This window comes from Pteronotus mesoamericanus, unplaced genomic scaffold (genome assembly GCF_021234165.1).
Source record: "Pteronotus mesoamericanus isolate MK-2021 breed Mesoamerican mustached bat unplaced genomic scaffold, CSHL_Meso_final contig_74, whole genome shotgun sequence".
NCBI classification, from domain to species: domain Eukaryota; kingdom Metazoa; phylum Chordata; class Mammalia; order Chiroptera; family Mormoopidae; genus Pteronotus; species Pteronotus mesoamericanus.
In genome coordinates, this window is record NW_026555247.1 from 44,215,744 (window position 1) to 44,235,043 (window position 19,300).

At 55.0% G+C, this 19,300-nt stretch overlaps 1 protein-coding gene across 1 annotated transcript in view; it reads left to right on the forward strand.

Annotated features, from left to right (window-relative positions):
- The window catches only part of ATP9B (ATPase phospholipid transporting 9B (putative)), a 114,353-nt gene that overhangs the window by 48,101 nt on the left and 46,952 nt on the right, over window positions 1-19,300 (forward strand). The window contains exons 9-11 of the mRNA XM_054583795.1: window positions 4,431-4,511; window positions 10,840-10,915; window positions 13,706-13,782. Coding sequence (XP_054439770.1) covers window positions 4,431-4,511; window positions 10,840-10,915; window positions 13,706-13,782 — 234 coding nt within the window. The remainder of the gene's footprint in view (window positions 1-4,430; window positions 4,512-10,839; window positions 10,916-13,705; window positions 13,783-19,300) is intronic.

Genomic DNA, 19,300 nt, shown 5'->3' on the forward strand with positions numbered 1-19,300 from the left:
AGCCAAAGGTTCATCAGTTTCAGTGGTCCTTTCAAAGAACTGCTTTTGGTTTCATTGATTATTATCTCTTCATTTTCACTGTTACTGATTTCTGTTCATTTCCTTCATTCTACTTAGTTTGGGTTTAATTTTCTTGCTTAATTTTTTAAAAAAGTCACAGAAAATAATAGCTATTTCTCTCATGGAAAGGCAAGCTGCAGTTTTAGTGTGGATCCAGGCAGGGCAGTTTGGTGCTCATCTAAAGCGGTCACGCCCGTAGCTGTCCCTCCTGGGGACCCCTCCCGGGGGCGTTGGCTGTCGGTCCCATCACCAGCGAGCGCCGTGCCCCCAGCGTGGACCCCAGCCGTGAGGACGCCCACACACGTTAGGGCTTTTCTTCGTGAACGGAGGACCCGCCAAGAGGAGCCTCCCGGGGGCTGCGGCCCGCAGAGCGGGAGGGCCCTGCAGGCCTGTGGCGCCCGCTCGCTGCAGCCCGGCCGGGAAGGCTTGCGCCTCGGGCGCCCTGCACTCCAGGAAACGTGTTTCTGGCTTTTGTGATCCGGCAAATTTATTAACAACAATGAGTCACAGTAATTTTCAATAAATCATGACTTGCTGATTTATTTCAAAAGATCCATATAGCAGTAAACAATACCATTTACATTTAATGAGTTTTATTGAACGAAAGGCAATTTTATTTGTAATGAACCACATGTTATGATTAAGGATGTATTTTAATGACCTTTAAGTAATGCGAACAAATGTTGCCCTTGACCTAATAGCAGAGGCTTTTCCACATGATGGAAAACTTCAGAATGGTTTTTAAATTATCATGAAAAGCTTCGACTCGCATCCTCATTATTGTGCCATTACTCCGTCATTTGATGTCTAATATACCAGATGAAGCGCCTTCCCCTAAACGTCCACGCACTTGTCGGTGTGAGGTGGCTGCCAGCCTGTTCTTTATTTCCATGTCTCTGAAGGTGGTGTGTTAGGTGGGCGTTGTATTTTTTGAAAATTGCAGTGACGGTGTAGTACTTGAACGGTGCATGATTCTCAGACTTGCCTTATGCTGGGCGCTAGCCGTTGGCTGCTTGTTCAGCATTCTAGTCATATTGCATAGGTCTAAAATTATTATACAGCGCATTTCTTCTTGTGTCAACTGGCGTGACTCAGTTACCTTGGAAATACGTTGTATTGTTAGCACAGAGGCCAGGCCACGGTTGGAGACCCGCAGCGTTGCGCTGGTGGGTCCCCCGTTGCCTGGCACGGCGACCCCGTTCCCTGGGAGCCCAAGAAGCCATCTCTGTGCGTCTTCCTACGTGGCCTCCCTGAGGCGTGGGAGGAGCCCTCGTGGGGTGAGCGGGCTCTCCGTGGGCGCCCACGGCAGGAAGGGGATGTGCTCCCCTTCTGCCAGCAGCAGCGGCTTGGCGGCAGGCGCCTCACGGGAGGGGCTCCCGGCCTGCGGCCCCGCTGCGCTGCCGGGTCTTGAGTCGACCGTGGCGGTGCTGTTGTCGGTGGAGGGTCGTTTTGCTTTGCTCTGCAAGTACTTTCTGGAGGTGGGCCGGGACCCCCTGCCCGCGGTTCCGGAAGCGCCTCGCCTCACGTGCGCAGCCCCGAGGGCTCTAAGGCCCCGAGTGGTTTCTGTTTCCTGTGCTGATCCACCCCAGCCTCTAGGGGGGCGGGGGGCACGGGAGCATGTCCCAGGCTGAGCAGGCAGCTCTCTCACCCCCCATCTGTGACTCTCCACTGTCGCACGTGTTTGCTTCTGGCCAGCCAGGCCCGTGGGAGGGGAAGGGGCAGGGCACGCAGGGCAGGCACCCTTTGCTGCTCGCCCCACCTCCCCGCCAGGTGAGCCCCCAGGTGGGCGGGGGCTCTGCGGGGACCACGCCTGTCTGGTGCTCCCAAGTTCTGTCCTGGAGGACGCGAGAGGCGGTGGACAGTGACCTGCGTCCTCCCGCCCCTCATTCTGTCGTCTGCGGGGCTTGCTCTGATGTCCTCCCACGGTTTTCACAGGGGGCACTGGGACTCCAGGACGCTCTTGTGGCGGATTGCACGGCCCTCAGGGTGGGGCACCCCCTCTAGGGTCTTGTCTTGATCACCGTTTGCCCTAGAGGCCATTGTTTCTCACTTGCTCTTGAAGGAACGCTCAGCAACGTGAAAACTTGACTATTCTTCAGCAGCCTGGATTAAAGCAGGAACTCAAATGTAAACAGATGTCACCTGCTTCCTGTGAACAAGGACGGGAGCGGCAGCCAGGCTCCTGCTCGCGGAGGAGCCGCGGGGAGGCTGCGCGCGCAGCCGGGAGCCCGCTGAGGGCTGCGTCCATGGGAGCTCCGCAGCAGGAGCAGAGGGACCCAGTACAGCTCTCCCGTGTGGTCTCACGGTGTCAGAGGACCGGCGCCGAGGGAGGGTGCGGCGGACATGCAGCCTCCTCGACAGATGTGACTGTGGGAACAGAGCCCAGACCCCGGCTGCGGACACCGGCACTGCTGCCGGGAGACAGCAGGTGTCGGCAGGAGCCCACTGCCCGTGTGGCCAGCAGGCCCTGTGAGCTGCTCTCCTCTGGCATTGGCGGGAACCCCCAAATCCCCGCCCGGACCCTGGCCCAGGCATCTTCGCGGCAGAGGCCTGGCGTTGTCCTAGGCCCTCACCCAGTGGCGGGGAGATGCCCACTCTGCTGGTCTCAGGGACACCCCGGGGGGCCCTGGCTGCAGCAGGCAGTGGATGGCGCCCATTCACCCTATAGCCCACACAAGAAACGCCAGCCACCCCTTGGAGTTTTGGGCCCTACATGCTGGTAGCCACTCTCCAGGCAGCAGGAGAGGCGTTTGCAGGCCATCCTGAGGGGCCAGGGTGGCCTCGCCCCCTCCCTCTGCCCACAGGGACCCTTCTGGTCATAGCAGCATTGTCGGGGTCAGGCAGCCATCCCGACGCCCAGCCCTTCAGTTGCCCCCTGAACAGATGCCTCCCTCCCGGGAACAGCGGCACTCGGTAATTCAGCCACCCGAGCGAGGCCCGTGTCCCCAGGGATGAGGGGCACAGGTCAGGCGCTGTCCCCTGCTGGGGCTGGGCTGCTGCGGCTCTGGGGTGCCAGCCACCAGAGGGCAGCAGTGAGACACCCGGCGATGCGCCTGCCGGCAGGGGTCACTTGTCGGCCCTTGTTGGGGCTCCATTTCAGGTGGCCCATCAGGCCCGGGCAGGTGTGCTCTCTCCTCCGTGTGTGAGGGCTGACGCCAGCCTTCCCAGTCAGGCTCCGCCCTCTGGTCAAGGCGGGTAATTCTAAGTTGCATTGGATTCACCAGCTTCTGGTAGCCAGTTAGAAGTGTTTAAAAAGAGAAAACTAAAACAAACGAGTTAAAAGACTCTTAAACCTTTACCCCAGGAAAAGCTCCAGTGCGGGCAACCCCCATGTGCGGTCGTGTTGGGCGCAGTATTGGGTCCCTGTGAGTCAGTCTGACAAGGGCACTGGCACGTGCAGGTCGTTGCTGCTTCCCGTCGTGGCCTCGCCCGCAGCCTCGGTCTGAACTCGGGTGAGCCCACACCGCGCGCCAAGCGTTTGTCTCTCTACGCCGAGCAAGTGTGAGGCTGGAGTGCAAGGTCGCCCTTCCCAGGTTGGGCCCATGCGGACGTGTGTTTGTCAGGGTCCAGGCAGACGAGGAGCTTTGTGTTGTGAATTCTTGGTGATCTAGTGAAAGTCATCATGCGTTGTTTAAAAATTAAGACATTTTATATACATGGCTTACAATACTATAACTTCTACTATTTCAATAAAACTAACTAAACCTTCTGGACCAGCGAGCATACTTCTATAATTATCTTAAAGTTCTTGAGACCTCTTCCCTGGAGACTTGCCGTGTAGCCCTCAGGTGTGGCCGGGCTTGGTGATCTGCGGCGCGTGTCTGTTCTGCTTCCCTGCTGCCCCGGAAGGGGTCGCGTTCCCTGAGGTCAGGCCAGGCTCCGGAGGCCTGCACCCTCGGCTCAGCTTCGAGGGCGGCGGCAGCTCAGAGCGAGTGCGGCAGCCGCAGACGTCTGCACAGATCTGGGCGTTTACCAAGCGATCTCACAAAGCGTAAATACCGCGGAACACTGAGGGCTCTGGTGCTCCTGGAGCTTCTAAGCCCTCAGACACAGCCTCCCCTGACGCGGGAGGCCCGGGGCGCCCAGGCCACACGCACCTGGCCCCCCCTTCCCAAGGCTTTGGACACACACCTGTCGTCAGGTAGCAGTTGTCCGTCAGCATCAGGAGAACTCACCACACCTCCGTTGAGCTTAACAGTTGTTGCTTTTAGTTTTTGTCCATCCTGATTCAACTGTTGGCACCCAAAATGTAAGAAAGTCAGCCACGACTTCGGGGAAACAATATATAAACGTAATAAGTGGTAAATGAAAGGTTTTCAGGGCACCCTGCTGCCTCGCAGCGTCACTAACGCGGTGGCTCTGCGTTCCAGGACCTCTTCTCGATCCGCGCCCACGTCCACGCCCAGAAGCCGCAGCTGGACATCCACAGCTTCGAGGGCACCTTCACCAGGGTGAGTCACGCCTCGGCCTCGTACAGATGTGTGTGTTGCGTGTGCAGGTTAGACGTGGCCAGCCTTTATTTGGAAGGAGTAAGTAAATAAAAAATAAATTGATAGAAGTTTTGAACTAAAATGAGAATGCCTCGAAAATGCTTCACATTTTTGAATTTTATAGTGCAGCCAGTGCACTATAATCAGCATTTCTTTGGGATACATTCGGTACATTTTTTTTAAGCATATTTACTCTTTATAAGATCTTTGTCCCTTAAAGCATTATGAGTCAGTAAAATGAAGTAATTTAGCTATTTCAATTCTGACTTTGAAGAACAGGTAATATACCACGACATCCACATCATTTCTTTATTTCTGTGGACTGGCTGGAGGGGCGTGTGTGCGCGTGTCTCTTCCCTTGCGCACACACGTGCCCATCGGATGCTACGTTCTTCTCATTAGTGTGGTGGGAAGTCCCCTCTCCTCCCGACTTATTTCTGGCACCTGGACAAAGAACTTGATTCCAGCAGCTTACTCTGATGTTGTAAATGCTGGGTGACACCGGGGGGTCTGAATGTGTGACTGTAGTTCATTGTTAGTTGCTGCCGTTAGTTTGGAAAGATTTCTGTTGGTGCGGCCGCTTTATCTCACCCTGGGTCACATGCAAGGTGTGGCGAGCAGTTGTCCCTTGAGAAAGCGTGCGCGAGGTGTCCGCTCCTTGCCAGGCAGTGAGAAACCCCAGACAGCAGGAGGAGCTGTGGGGGATGGGCGTCACTCGGCGCCTTTGGCAGGAGGGCCGCAGGGACAGCGTGGGCGGGTGCCGGTGGAGAGGGCGGACAGCGCTGTGGGGAGTGCCCGCCACGGGTTCGGGGGACAGCGGGTCTTTCGTGCTGTGCAAAAGTGTTTCTGGAAAAAGCAAGATTTTGTCAAAGACTGTTTGGCATAGTGAGAAAAAGTCTCACAAAAAGGCACACTTAGTACAGTGAACGAAAAGTTATTACTTTACCCATTAATATTTTGGAACATTCTTTGCTGCTTCTCCCGGTTCCCCAGATTTTATGGCCTGTCCCTTGCTGAAGGCTGGCAGGGTTTGCCAGGCAGCACGTGAAGGCACAGGGATCCAGGCTGCAGGCCGTGTGGGGTGTGCGGGCCGTGCGGGTGCCTGAGCCTGAGCCTGAGCCTCGGAGTGCATGTCGCTGAGCCTGCAGGTATGCGGGGACCTGAAGGTCTTACCAAGAGAAGGGAGAAGCCCTTTAAGGGTTTTCGGCCTAGGAGAGAAATGATCGTACTGGTGTCCAGGGAAGATTTCTCTAGGCTCCGCGGCTCCCTTCAGGTGATGGCCGGGACCGGGTTCAGGTCCCTGTCTCCCCAGGCGCTGTAGGCCAGGGCCGCACTCAGCGCACGGCCCCAGAGGGAGTGACGGGCCAGCCAGGGGCTGGGCACCAGCGTCCACGGGGAAGGGCAGTCCTGCTGCCCCGCCGCCTGCCCACAGTGGGGATGCCCGGCCCGCGCGGAGCCGGTCGGCCGCCACCCCTTTCCCTGTAGGCGTTTTGCAGCGCACGTGGCCCGTGCCGGTCTCTGTGCCATTTCGTGCTTCTCCCTAGGCTTTGTTTCGCTCGTTTTAAACATATAAAGCTTGTGTTCTGAATTACTTACATGATAAATCTTCATTTGTGTGTGTGTTTTAAAAAGGAAGAAAAACTGCTAAATAACTAGTTTTGTCACTAGAAAATGGAATTCAGTTTAATTACTGAAATATTAACTGAACATTTAAAGAAGTGATATTTGCTGATGTTCTTTTTTATAGTATAAAGTATATGGTATATAAGAGACAAAATATGTGCTTCCTTTGTGTTAAATAAGAGTCAGAGCAAATCACGTCGAGTGTCCCAGGCGATAGGCGCAGCGCAGCATAGGCTGCCCGCGCAGGGCAGTGCACGCAGGCCTGGCAGCTGAGACCGCGCCGGGGGCCTGCCTGGCCAACTGTACGACCTGTCCTGTTACACAAACAAGTCGCATTTTTATTGCTGCGTTAGGCTCGTGCTGTTGAAGCCCTAGCGGCTCTCGCTGAAGCTTGGGCGGGACCCCTGGCCGCCTCCACCGCCCTCTGACGTCACGCCCCCGTTTCCCTGGCCTCTGCCTTGCCTGCTGTCATCTCTCCTGCAAACCGCTGCACACAGACCGCCGTGCACATCTTTTCCAATCAGAGGCTCTCCTTTTGAAAAACAAATCTCTGTTGTGGGCTAAATAGGGCACACTGCTGAGAAAACAGCTTGGAATCGTAACATTTTGCATTCTCCCTCCCCAAAGCAAATTCTGTCTTTTCAAACTCTATAACATTAAGGAGAGGAAACCCAAGGAGAGAGTTACTTGGAGATAATTTCTTTCCCATTTTAATGGCAGCCCAGAAACATTTTTGTAAATGTTTCTATGAATGTAACTATGTCCTTGTTAGAGTTTTCATGCTTCCCAAGTCTTTATTCTGTACTGTATGAGATTGGTAAAGAAAATGCTTTTACAACAATTTTCTCAATAGAAGTAAAATGTTTAATGTCTGAAGTCCATCACTGTTATTACAGAATTGAAAGGAAATGGCATCATGTGTGTTCTTCAACACACAGTTGTGTTAGAAACAGACAAAAAGCGTTCACACTATCCAATGGCTGTGGAAGAGTCATGGGAGACCTGGCTTAAATTTCTGAAACTAAACAGGGTAGAGCCTATTATTTCCAGTTCAGAAGGCCTTAAAAATGTTCACACTTTGTCATGCCGTCAGTTCTCTGGGAGTTTGACACGGTGAAAATACTCTCCTGAGGACACGACCGTGTCAGTCAGTTCAAATCTCCATACTAAGGGGCTGCGGGAGGGTTTTAAATGAAAGGGATCGCGCTCACCGGCGGGCCACGGCCAGGTGGGGAAGGGCGCTGCCCTCGGCCGGGCCTCCCGCTCCCGCGAGCGCGGCCGCGGCCCCAGGGGCGCCCTCGGGGCCTCCCGTGCACCGGGTGCAGAAGAGCGCTGCTCTGTGTGGGGTGCCCACAGCTCGCAGTGCGGAGACAGGTGGACGCGTGACGCGTGTGCCGCGGCGGAAAGACTTCAGGGTGCACGTCAGAGAGGAGTGTCTGTTGGTTCTCTTCCTTAAAGGGTGACTGTGGGAATCAGCAGTTGGCAGGGTTGATCCCAGTTGTGCAGTGCGTTTGCCCGGCCATGGCCAAAAGTCCCCGCACAGTGGTGGGCATGCCCCAGGGCGCCCGCCCTGGAGGGCAGCAGCGCTGACCCCGGGTGGCCAGTCTCTCCAGCAACATGTTTAACATGTGCCTGCGTGACAGTCTTCCTGGCGGCAGAGCAGGAGAGCAGAGGCCCCGCCTCCCTCGGGGGGCAGGGGTCTGCCTTCCGGGCTCCGAGAGGCGGGAGGCGGGGCGGTTCCTCAGAGCTTCGCCCCAAGTCTCGTGCTGCAAACACAAGGGGCCCGCTCAGCGCTGGGCTTTCTGTCGGAGGCGCACGAGGCAGCTGAGAGCCAGACCTTTTCCCCGAACTAAATTTAACCCACAACACTGTGTTTATACGCATTTTCAACACCAGGAGAAATATTTTCAGAAACTGTTAGGGCGGGTTCAGATTTTGTGACTCACAAATCAGACAGTGAAATATATTAGGGAATCAAATGTCTAGCAAATATCTTAACAAGTAGTTAGCAAAACAGCCAGAATTTATATCATTTGAAAACAGCGAAGAAAAATATCAGCACAAAGGTCTATTTCTTACATGCATTTTTGAAAATGTTTTCAGTTTTTTTCCTCCCCAAATTATTTGATTTCTTTGTTACTTTAAAATATATCCTGATAGCAGGTTATCAATTTTTAATGCACTCTGATTCTGCATGGAGGTGACATTGTCTTAACGGAGACTCGTACCAGTCAGGAGAGAGCCTGGTTTGTCATCCGCACAGAGACACAGAGGTAGTTTCTACCCTGCTTGATATTTTTCCCGTGTGTCTTGCAGACTCAGTTCTGTGGGTTTTTGTGACCCTCTGGCCTAGAAAGTTCTTCCTAACCAGATTTGCAAGGGATGCTGTATGGTCTGTGACTTCAGATTAAGACAGAACATTCTCTGCTTTTACGTAGTTATTTCTGTCTGAGCATAAACATTGTGAATGTAAAGATCAATGTAGAGTGCACTTTATTTGTGTTGTGATAGTTTGATGTATGGCCATGTTTGATACCTGTACACATAATTGGCAACATACCACTTATATTTGAATTTTTGCTTAATAAAAAGTACCCAATATAATAGTAAGATATTGTAAAGAGAAATTTAAGACACATGCCGCCTTTATAGACAGATGTAAACACAGGTACCTGTTAGTTTTAAAATATTACCCTGGGGAGCATTTCCACTCAGGAGCACACGCATATTTGAAAAGCACACCCCTCGGCCTCAGCGGCAGGTGGGTGGCGGCAGTCGATGCCCTTGCCTGCGGAGGGTCAACGCGCGGCCTGTCCTTTGTGGGTGCCCGCATTTCACACGCCCCGAGGTCACTGCGCCGGTGTCGGTGCACATGCTGGATGGGCTGTTCCACTGTGCTGAGCCGGAGCGGCAGTAATGCTGGCTTCTAGAAGGATGATTTTCCTTGCCTTTTGCTTTAAATGTATTCATCTGTTAAATCTCAGGTAGTTTCACACCAGTGTTTCACGGACGCCCACCTTTGCAGGCGTCAGCGTGTTTACCGGGGTTGAGACCTCCGTTTCCCCGGCTGCTGTCCGGGCCCCTCGCCCCCGACAGGATACCCTGAGGGCCCCGTGCAGGCGGGTCTCGTGCTCACAAGCAGCTTGTGTTGGGCTTGCGGTGCTTTGGTTTCTTTCTTACTTCGGGAGGATGGTTTTGCTGGATGTAAGATTCTCTTTCTTTTAGCCTCTGGCCGTCATGGTTTCTGAAGAGAGGAGAAGCCTTCAGGATGTGCGTGGAGGCTCTTCGCTCTCTGCTGCCAGGACCGCGCGCTCGGTCTCTGTCGAAGCTTTGATCGTGCTGCGTCTCTCCTGGGTCTCTGAGTTCATGGCACTCAGGTGGTCTTAGCTTTGGGATATTTACATTTGCGTCTTTCATCAGGCAGGGGAGATTTCAGCCATTATTTCTCCAAACACCCCCCAACTCCCCCCCGCCCCGCCTGTGTCCCCTTTTCCTTCCCAGGCTCCCACACGCAGTGTCGCGATTGGCTCCTGCTGTCCCGCGGGCCGCCGGGTCCCTTCGCTTCCTCCATCCTTTCCTTCTGTTCCACAGACGAGATCGTTTCCATGGTCCTGTTTTTAAGCTCACTGATTCTTTCTTCTGGCTGCTCAAATCTGCCTTGAATCCCTTTGGTGAATGTTTTTATTTCAGTTACTGTACTTTCATATTTTCATCTCTTGCTTTTTTGGGGGGGAGGGGTTTCTGTTTAGGTTTTCTATCTCTTTATTCGTAGATCACGTTTTTAAATTTTCTCCACATCTTTATTTCTTCAAACATGTTTAATTTTTTACCTTTGAAAGTCTTCTTCTAGTAGATCTGCTATCAGGTCCTTCTCAGGGATGGTTTCTGTTGATTTCTATTTTTCTTTTAAATGGGCAATACTTTTCTTTTTTTTTTATGGCTTTCTTTTTGTTGAATGCTGGAGATTTGACTGTAAAAACATGGTGAGCCTAGAGGTCAAGCTCTTCCCGGTCCTCAGGTTTTGCTGCCTTCGCAGGCTGGCTCTGCCAGGGATCAGCCTGCCGCGGAAACGGGATGTCTTCCCACCTCTCTCCTGCGCGCTCCTGCCAAGCGCCGCGACTTTGTTTTTTCTCGTATGTTTTGCTGGCCTCGTCTTTAATGTCTGGCTCGCAGGAGTGAAAAACTGGAAAAATGAAGGTGTGGGAGAGCCCTTGCCTTTCCATTTCCTGAAGTCACTGGAGTTGGGGGCGCGACACAGCAGCCACCTCCTCCCTGTCTGCAGCCTGTGCCCAGGGGCCAGGCGGGCCGTGGCAGAGCGGGTGGCGTCGCAGTGCGGGACGGGCCCTGTGGCCGGTCGACCCCTGCGCGCTGTAAGCTGCTGCTTCAGGACACCTGCCGTGAAGCAGGCAGGGGAGAGGCAGCCGGGCCTGTGCCGAGACCGCCCGCCCCCACGCTGCAGGCCTCCGACGGACTGCGGCCCCAACACAACTGCATCGCCCGCCCTGCCCGTGGTGGCGGCCGGTGGGGAGCGGCTCCGGGCGTGTCTGCTCGGAGTCTCTCCTCTTGGTCCCCGGTCCCCGGTCCCATCCCGTTTGTGGGCCTCTCGCCGCCGGACGTGCCGGGAATGCAGGGAGCCTGACTGCTGTCCTCTTCTCTCCCCGGGCAGGAGGACAGCGACCCGCCTGTGCACGAGAGCCTCAGCATAGAAAACACGCTCTGGGCCAGCACCGTGGTGGCCTCAGGTAAGAAGGGGTCGAGCCTGTTCTGGCAGGTCGTTCTCGGGGCAGGGTGGGGGGTGCGGGGGAGGGCCTTGGTTTTTCCGAGTGACTCGGAGCGAGCAGTGCCCCCAGCGCCTCACGCCCATGGGCACTTCCCCGGGCGCACCCCGCGGGTCAGGGCCGGCTGGGGCCGCGTATGGCCAGACACGGCACCTGAGACACAGAAAATGGGAACAAACGCCTACATGGCTCCAGCTGTGCGTGAGGCCATTTACTGGTCGAAAGGGTGGGGGCATATCTTTTTTGTTTTTATGTTGTTTCTCTCGTTAATTTGTTGTTGCGGTATTTTACAAAACTAGCCCTCACGACGCAGTATTGATTTAAAAATCAGAAGTGGCCCTCTGTCAGGCCCCACTGCGGGCTGGCCCACGGCACAGGGTCAGTCCGGGAAGTGACCCCAGGAGGCCGCCCCAGGGCCTGGAGCTGACGGGGAGCGGCCCCCAGGGCAGCACGTGCTGCGCGCCCGTCTCCCAGGCAACTGTGGGGACAAGGGCAGGGTGCTGCTGGGGGCGGGGCGCAGAGCCAGCTGCCTGAGGCTGTAGTGGGTTTGAGGCTGGTCCGAGGCTGGTTCGCAGCTCCCGCTGGGGCACTTGGCTGTGCGGGGTGCTGTGTCGTGCGGGGTGCTGTGTCGTGCTCGCGGGTTCCCTGTCCCTGCCGTGTCTCCGCACTGCTCAGCACTCTGTTTCTGCCCCCCTCCCCGGGGCACGAGTGCGGAGGCTCTGCCCTTCTGCCCTTGCCAGGCTCCTGCTGGGGAGAGGGAGGGGGGCAGCCTGGGCCCATACCTGGGATCAGGAAGACTGGTGGCTTGACAGCTCTCTCGGTCTGTCTGTCTGTCTCTGTCTGACATCATGTCTTTCTCATACACAGTCTTTCCTTAGCCTGATGAATGTGTTACATTTTGTTGCCTCATGTCTCATTTTTCAAATTAACAGGTAACCCCCTTCCGTATTTCTTTTTGCCATATATACAGGCTTACTCAATTTTTCAGCCTATAAATGCATGCCCTTTGTCAGATATAATGGAGAATATTTCAAATATGCTGTACTGACTCTAGTAATTTTAGTAATTAAAATGCATGAGAGACTCAGGAAAAAACGCATTATTCCGACTCCAGCAAGCACTCACTTTTTAGTAAGAATCAAATGAGAACACCGGAGCGCCTTTGCCAAACATTAATAGGTTACACACCCAGAACTGCCGAGGCAGCCTGCCCACTACTGACCTGATGCGTGTTCTGGGTAACAGGCAGGTACTGGTTTTAGTCCACGTCCATCGCAGGAGGCGCCTCCTGGCAGCCTCATCGACTTCTCAGCGTGCACCTGGGACCCGGGGCAGCGTCTCGCTGCTGAGGGGCCAGCACGGCTCGTCAGCCACCTGCACGTCAGACGCTGGCGTCCAGCGGATTGATTTTAAAGTCTTCTCTGAGACTTGTTCTTCTAATGTTGAAAATACACTAATTCTGCAGTTTACCTTGTTCTATTTTTATGCTTATTTCACGTTAGTGACGCTTCTGCATTTCGATGAAGTTAAACTTGATTGGCCAATTAGGAAAGATTTTAAACAAATCATTACGTATTTAATATTCTGCATGCGGAGTGCAGAGAGGGCCCTGGGCGTTCACTGGGATGACGGCGAGGGCCCTGGCGTGGGCAGGACACCGGTGCGGACGGGGCCACTCTGCTCTCAGGAGCACTGGAGAGTCAGGCCTCACAGCTTCCCCAGGGACACACATTCTTCAAAGGTTGGGGGGACAGCTTAGTCTGAAAAAGATAAAAATATGTGGCTCCTGCAAATAGTACTGCTGAGCAGGACCCTGCGCATCCAGGACCCTGTGGCCACACTTCCTCACTGCGTCCTGGCTAACAACTCCCTAAGGACCACTGTGAATTATTGTGGCGTTGGAATTTAATTGTCACTCATTCCGCACTGGCCGCGGACTGTCCCCCTCGCCTTTATCACAGCGCTCTCCGTCCCAGCTCGCACAGTGGGGCTGCGGGCGACGCCCAGCCGCCGCTCTGGGACCAGACGTCCCCTCCTCCCCTCGTCCCCTGAGCCCTTCAGAGCTGAAGCCTCTGGGCCTGTGTCGTTTGTGGGTTATTCTCGGGGTGTTTGGCAGTTCTTTTGTCTGCAGTTTAATAGTCCAGAGGATTATCATTTTTCTTGGCATGTTCAATTAGGAAACCAAACTTTCAGGAGACAGGACTAGAAGAGACTAATCACATCTAAATTCTAAATCAAATACCCTTGGATACTGCTTCTCTTACTGTTTTAATTGTGCGTGTGCTGACCCATCCACAGAGGCATTTGTGCCTTAGGACTTGAATCTTCGCAGTGAAAATGTGCTGGTAAACCCTTGTTCAGAGAAGCTGGTGCAGTGGGGGGTTTCAAGGTCACATGGTGACTTTGACAGGTGAAGAAGGCGGCCTCTCGTAACTTAACTTCGGTGTTAGAGTTGCCACCGTAGCAGACACGGACTAACGGACGAGCCACCCTTTCTGTCTTCAGAAAACATTCACACGTATTCTAATGGTGCGTGGGGGTAACTTTGTGTTGCTGTAGAAACCATCGGAGTATCTCGAAGTTTATTTTAAAAGTTGAGATCAGGTTTTAAGTCAAATTAAATATGCTGTTAGATAAATTTATATAAAATTAAACGGTTTATTAATATTTTCTATCCAAAGTTTTAATTAGAAAGTATTACCTGTGCTTACCTTTTAAAGTATCTCTGTAAGGACCGCTTTCGTGTTTTTGCAGGTACTGTAATAGGTGTTGTCATTTATACTGGAAAAGAGACTCGAAGTGTAATGAACACATCCAATCCAAAAAATAAGGTAGGCTAGATAAGGAACCACTGCTTTCCTGAACTTGCTTTTCCTTCCCGCGAGAAAGTGCATGTAGTTCTGGACGGCCCGCTCGCTTTAGCTCCTCGCGCAGCATCAGTCGGACGTTCAAAACTGCGGGCGGCTGGGACACGGGTTCTCGGGCCGCGTAACAGCGCGCTTGTGCAGAAGGGCTTCCGAGCGTTTCTTTTCTGATAAATCAGAATGTTACGTCTTTAAAGTTTCATTGTTGGATATATGATTTGCCCATGATTTGACAGTTAATTGTAGGTCTCTTGATTTCAATCTATTTACAATTTGCAGTCTTTATGTTGATTCATTTTAAAAGAAGAATCTGTATTAATGTTTTTAGAGTATCTAATCTGATAGCGTTACATTGTTTAACCTAGTTTTGTATAAGTTATTTCCATTTTAGAAGTACATTAAAAACCAGATTTTAGTTTTAAAGACCGCTTGAACCTATTTCTAAGTTGGTTATAGTCCTGTTGCCGTGCAAACACTGCGTCTGCCCGGTCGCGGGTGTGCGAGGTAAGCACCCCGAGTTCTCAGGCGCCGGCCCAGGTAAGGACCCGGGCCCTGGAGCTGGACGCCTGGCCGCCGTCTGGGCGCCGCCGCGGCGTTCTCGGTCCCGCTGCTCGCGGGGCGTCGCCCAGCGTCCCCCTCCCTCCGTAGAAGGAATCGGGAAGCGGGCGAGCGCCGCGGGGTGAACCAGCGCCCCTGTCGGCGGGAAGGCAGCTCTGAGCAGGTCGGGCGGGGAGGTGCCGGGCGGCAGCTGTCGCCCCGCACTGCCCGCCGCCCGGTCGAACACGGCCTCTGGGTTTGCGTGGCGCTGGCCTCAGCGCCTCCCGCGGGACGGGCGCAGCCGCGCTGAACCCCGCCCTGGGCCACCAGCCCGTCGCACACGGGGAGCGCCCATGCCCCTCCGGGGCCCGCCCGGCCAGCCCCTGCTCCGGGGCCTGCTGGGCTCGTGGGGGCGAAGGCAGGCTGCGCGCGCGGGGGCTGAGCGCTCCGTGCGTGGGGTCACGTGTCTGCACGACGCCGGAAGGGCAAGTGCCGCGTCCCAGCTGCAGGGCCGGGCTCCCATGTTTTCAGTTTCATAAAACATATTTTTACACTTGGCATTTTACTCGGCCGATGTCTCAAGTCTTATTATCTCCAGTTCTCTTTTTTATCTTCATTTTGTTCTCTTTCAGCTGCCTTTAAGGATTTTACTTATTTGTTTCTAGAGAGAGGGGAAGGGAGGGAGGAAGAGGGAGAGAAACATCCGTTTGCAGTTGCCTCTCACGCGCCCCCTCCTGGGGACCTGGCCCGCGACCTAGGCCTGTGCCCCGACTGGGAATCGAACCGGCGGACCTTTGATTCGCAGGCCGGTGCTCAGTCCACGGACCACGCCAACCATGGCTTTAGCTGCCTTTTGAAAGAAAGCCTCAAACAGGAAAGTGTGGTCACTCCTAGACCTGGAGCCTGGGGTGAAGAGCTGTTGTTCCACTTTTTTTCCCAGGGCGCGTTTTTCTCTAGCTGCTGCTGCAGCCGCCTGTCTCATTCCGTGACCAAGGTGGCCCTCGGCTGGTGGCTTCAACGTCACAGCTGCCTGCACAGCCCACCCCCAGCGCCCACCCGAGTCGGGCTGAGGATGGGGTTTCTGACGTACACTAGACGCAGAGCCACTCTCGCCACTCAGGTCACAACAGCCTGGGGCGCACAAAGGGTCAGAATTCATCTCTTTGGACCAGCCTTTGAAACTGGACCTTGAAACCCAACTTGCTCATCGTAGACCCTCAGAATACACAGCATTCTGCATACGGCCGAGGTGCATCAGTCGAGGGCGGTTTCGTCGGACCCGGGGTTAAGAACACGCCCTGGCGCTGTTAGGCAGGAGGGCCATTCTGAGGGGAGGAAGTGCGTCGAGCCGCATCTCCAGGGGAGCCAGCTTCCCCTCCAGTGTCCCCACGGCGGCCGTAAAGTGTGGGGACAGGTCGAGACAAGTGTGAAGGGGTTCCTTTAAAGCTTTGAACAAATCAAAAGTTTTTATTACTAAGCAATTACTTGTACAGTAATATTTGGTGGAAGTTTAAATTATAAGGAGTGCAACCTGAGTAATGGACTGCTTTATAAAACCGAGCTTGAGCTATATTTAATAAGATGACACTTGATTACATTTAAGAGGGAAGATATTCTTGCAGGAGGCTAAGACGAATCCACTGTGACAGGCTGCCATTTTCACGCCCTTCATGACAGGACGTGGCTCAGAGCAGCAGCACCGGGATGAAAGGATAATGCAAACCGCCGCAGGCGGTTACTGTCGTCCCTTGGGCATATTGATCTGTGCCCCTAATAAAAAGATGCTTTCAGACGTCCCCCTGACAGACAGACGGGCGACGGGCGCCATTGTGTGGGCCGAGGCTGGGCGGCGAGGGCGCGCCAGAGAGCAGGGCGCCCGAGGGCCCGCGGCGGGCGCGGCGCTGGTTGAAATGTCAGGGCTGTTCGGAGGCGAGCTGCTTACTCTGGAAACGACAGTCTATTAATGTTTCTTAAGTTGTGTTGATTTCTATTAAAACACTGCAGTGGAAAAACTTTCTTTTCTCTTTGCTGGGGTTGCATTCAGGCAGAGCAGCCCTTCGTCCTTTAAATAGTTGCTTTTTGAATAATATTTTCAGATTTCAGAGCTGGTTTAAAAATGGGAGCACGTGCTTCCAAAAGAGCTGCGTGCTGGAGAGCACAGCGTTGCGCCATCCGCGTAGAGAAGGGGCTTTGGGAAGGCGTTTTTAGGTAACGCGTTAACATTAACAGGCCTTGCCGGGAAGACTGACCAGGGCAGCCGCCGCACAGTGAGGTGCACTTTGTATCGCAGCTGCTCGCGGTTCCTCAGCAGTGTGACTAGACGTGAACGGGTAACCTCAGGAGAGCGATGAAGAGGCACGGGGGCTGAGGGTTGCAGAGGCAGAGGTCCGGGCGCCGGCCAGCGGTGGCCCGTGTCAGACCCAGGAAGTGGACGCAGCCCCAGACGCCTGCGCGTGTGTGTTTGCAGAGAGGCATTCTGGGCCGGAGCGCCTGTGTGTTTATGACTGGAAAGTTGGCACCTCGAATCGAGAGACTGAGAGCTTCACGTGAGGTTCCGAATAAGAGGGGCCCAAAGGTCGTTTCTTGCGCAGTAAACAAGAGCGGTTTGGTAGCGAGTCATCAGCCCTGGTCAGTATGGCTGATTTCTCTGTAATCAAAACTCTTTAACAGTGAAGTATGATTTATTTAAGGAGCAAGTAATTATTTCAGTAATTGTCTTTGTTTTTGGAATTCTTGATCCCTTCCCCCGAGGCCATAGAAACTGTTAGAGACCGGTGGGACTTGGGATGACTTATCTGTCGTGGACACTTTTATCCTCGCTGGTACGCTTAGAGCCGAGCCTCCATGGTAAACAGAGCTCCGAGGCGTTTCCGATGACAGCCTCCTTGGGGGGCGAGAGCTGCGGCCTCCGGAGTCTCGCAAGATCGGGGTGAGGAGGGCCCGCCTCACGGCCCCAGGTGGGGCCGGCCGAAGGCGGGCTCGGGTGGGCGCAGACGCTGTGGGTGAGGGTGGGGACAGGGGAGGGCGAGGCTTGCCTGTCGTTTGAGATTCTCAGAGCAAGCACTGTCTTCCCGGGCGGGCGCTGTGAGTCACTGGTGGGCCGGGTCTCCGTGCTGCCAACGCCAGGTTCGCGCGCTGTGTGGCCCAGCGCAGACCCGGCTCGGGGGTCCCAGGCTGGAGGGTGGCAGCAACGGGACAGCCTCTGGGTCCCCTTGCCGCGCCGGGGAAGGCCGCATTGGCGAGCCCTGGGGACCCGCCCTGGCTCCTCTTCCCCAGACAGGAAGCCGGGCCCCTCGCAGCACCTGGAGGGCATGTGGGGGCTTCTGCTGGGGCTGCGGCCTGGCCGAGGACACCAGGGCGGCGGGAGGCCCGCTGGGGAGAGGGGCGCCCGGCCCCAGACCGCCGGCCGCCTGCGCGGGGAGCCCCCAGCTCCCGGGCCGCAGGCCCCGCTCAACGGATTCTGGTCCTGGCCTCTCACACAGGCCTGCCTCGCTTTTCAGCAATTAAATTGTTTTCCTTAAGGGGCAGCTCGCATTTTTAACCCTCCATAGGTACTTTTTTGTAAGCAATAATTAAAAAAAAAAAAAAATTCCTCAGAAACAAATCTTAACCATCTGCTTTCCACTTACTTCTCCTGTCCCACATCTAAAATCTATTCTGGGGGCTCGCTCTTGTATATCATTTGTTGACAGAGTAGCAACTGCACCAAACTTTCTTTTTTCAGAACTGCATTGAAACATGTGTATAATAAATTTAACATGAGATTCGGTAGCTTTCCTTCCCCATGTAATTAGCATTGTCAGCTAATAATTACCTTTTGCGAATCATTCAGCCGTGTCACGTGCGCATGAACTTGCCTCGAGGGTCGGCCGGGGCCCCCTTCTGGGGGCAGCAGCCCTGGAAAGGCTCTTTCCTGCTGCCTGGCATGGCCCCCGACACTGCCCCTCGGTCCGTGAGCTCTTCGAGCTCGGCCGCCGGGCACGGTGAGGACGCGGAGTCGTCTGGGACGCTGGCCCCAGAGGCACCCACGCCGCCGTGCAGGGCAGGCTGGGGTTGGGGCACCAGGAAAAGTTCCAGACAAGCCAGACGTGTCCATGAAGGCGCATCACCCATTGCCCGTCTGGCGCCTTCCGGTCAGAAAGCCCCGGGGCATTCGCTGCAGTGTTGACTGTTATCACTCGGCGTGGGGGGCGGCGTGGAAGGAGCTCCGAGGCGGGTGGTGCGCCGTGTCCCTGCGGCGCCTGCGCGCCCCCCATCCCCGCGCTGAGAGCTGCGCCACTGGGGGTGGGAGTGCAGGGTGGCAGGCACTCCCCTGTCCCGAGGGCCCCCCCGTTCACCAGCACGCAACCCCCGTGGCTGTGGCCTGCGGCACACGCCGGCCGGGGAGCCCCGCAGCCCGGAGGGCGGGCGCCCCGTGTGCCCGTCCGAATCTGCGGAGGCGAGGCCCGATGAGAATCCCCTTGCGGAGCCCAGCGTCTGTCCTGCTGCAGGCTCGTTCTTTCCACTGACCAGGGCTGACGAAGCGCGACCAGACTGCTCTTGTTTACCGCGCAGGGTTGGGGGGCGAGGCCTGCTGGCGTTCTGTTTGGACGGCGCGGGGACGGGGTGGCGGTGCCGCGCGGGGCGGGGCGCAGTGGCTGGCGGCACCCGGGCCCCTGTGTTTGCTGGAGCCTGGAAGCCGTGCGTTTGCGAAGCAGGCAGGGGGACACTGTCACAGACCGGCAACGAACAGTCCTTTCGGGTTTATCTGTATTTTTTAAAATAAACCTATTAGGCCACAAAAATGTACACTTTGAAAACGTAAAGCAGAGGAATTATTTATAGTGAAAGTGTATAAGCTTACTGAAAAGGGCTCACCTTGGCCCTCGTAAGGAAGCGTTCCACGTCCATCTCACGTGGACCCGCGGAAGTGGCGGCTGCTTTGGCAGAAGCGCGGATCTCACACAGT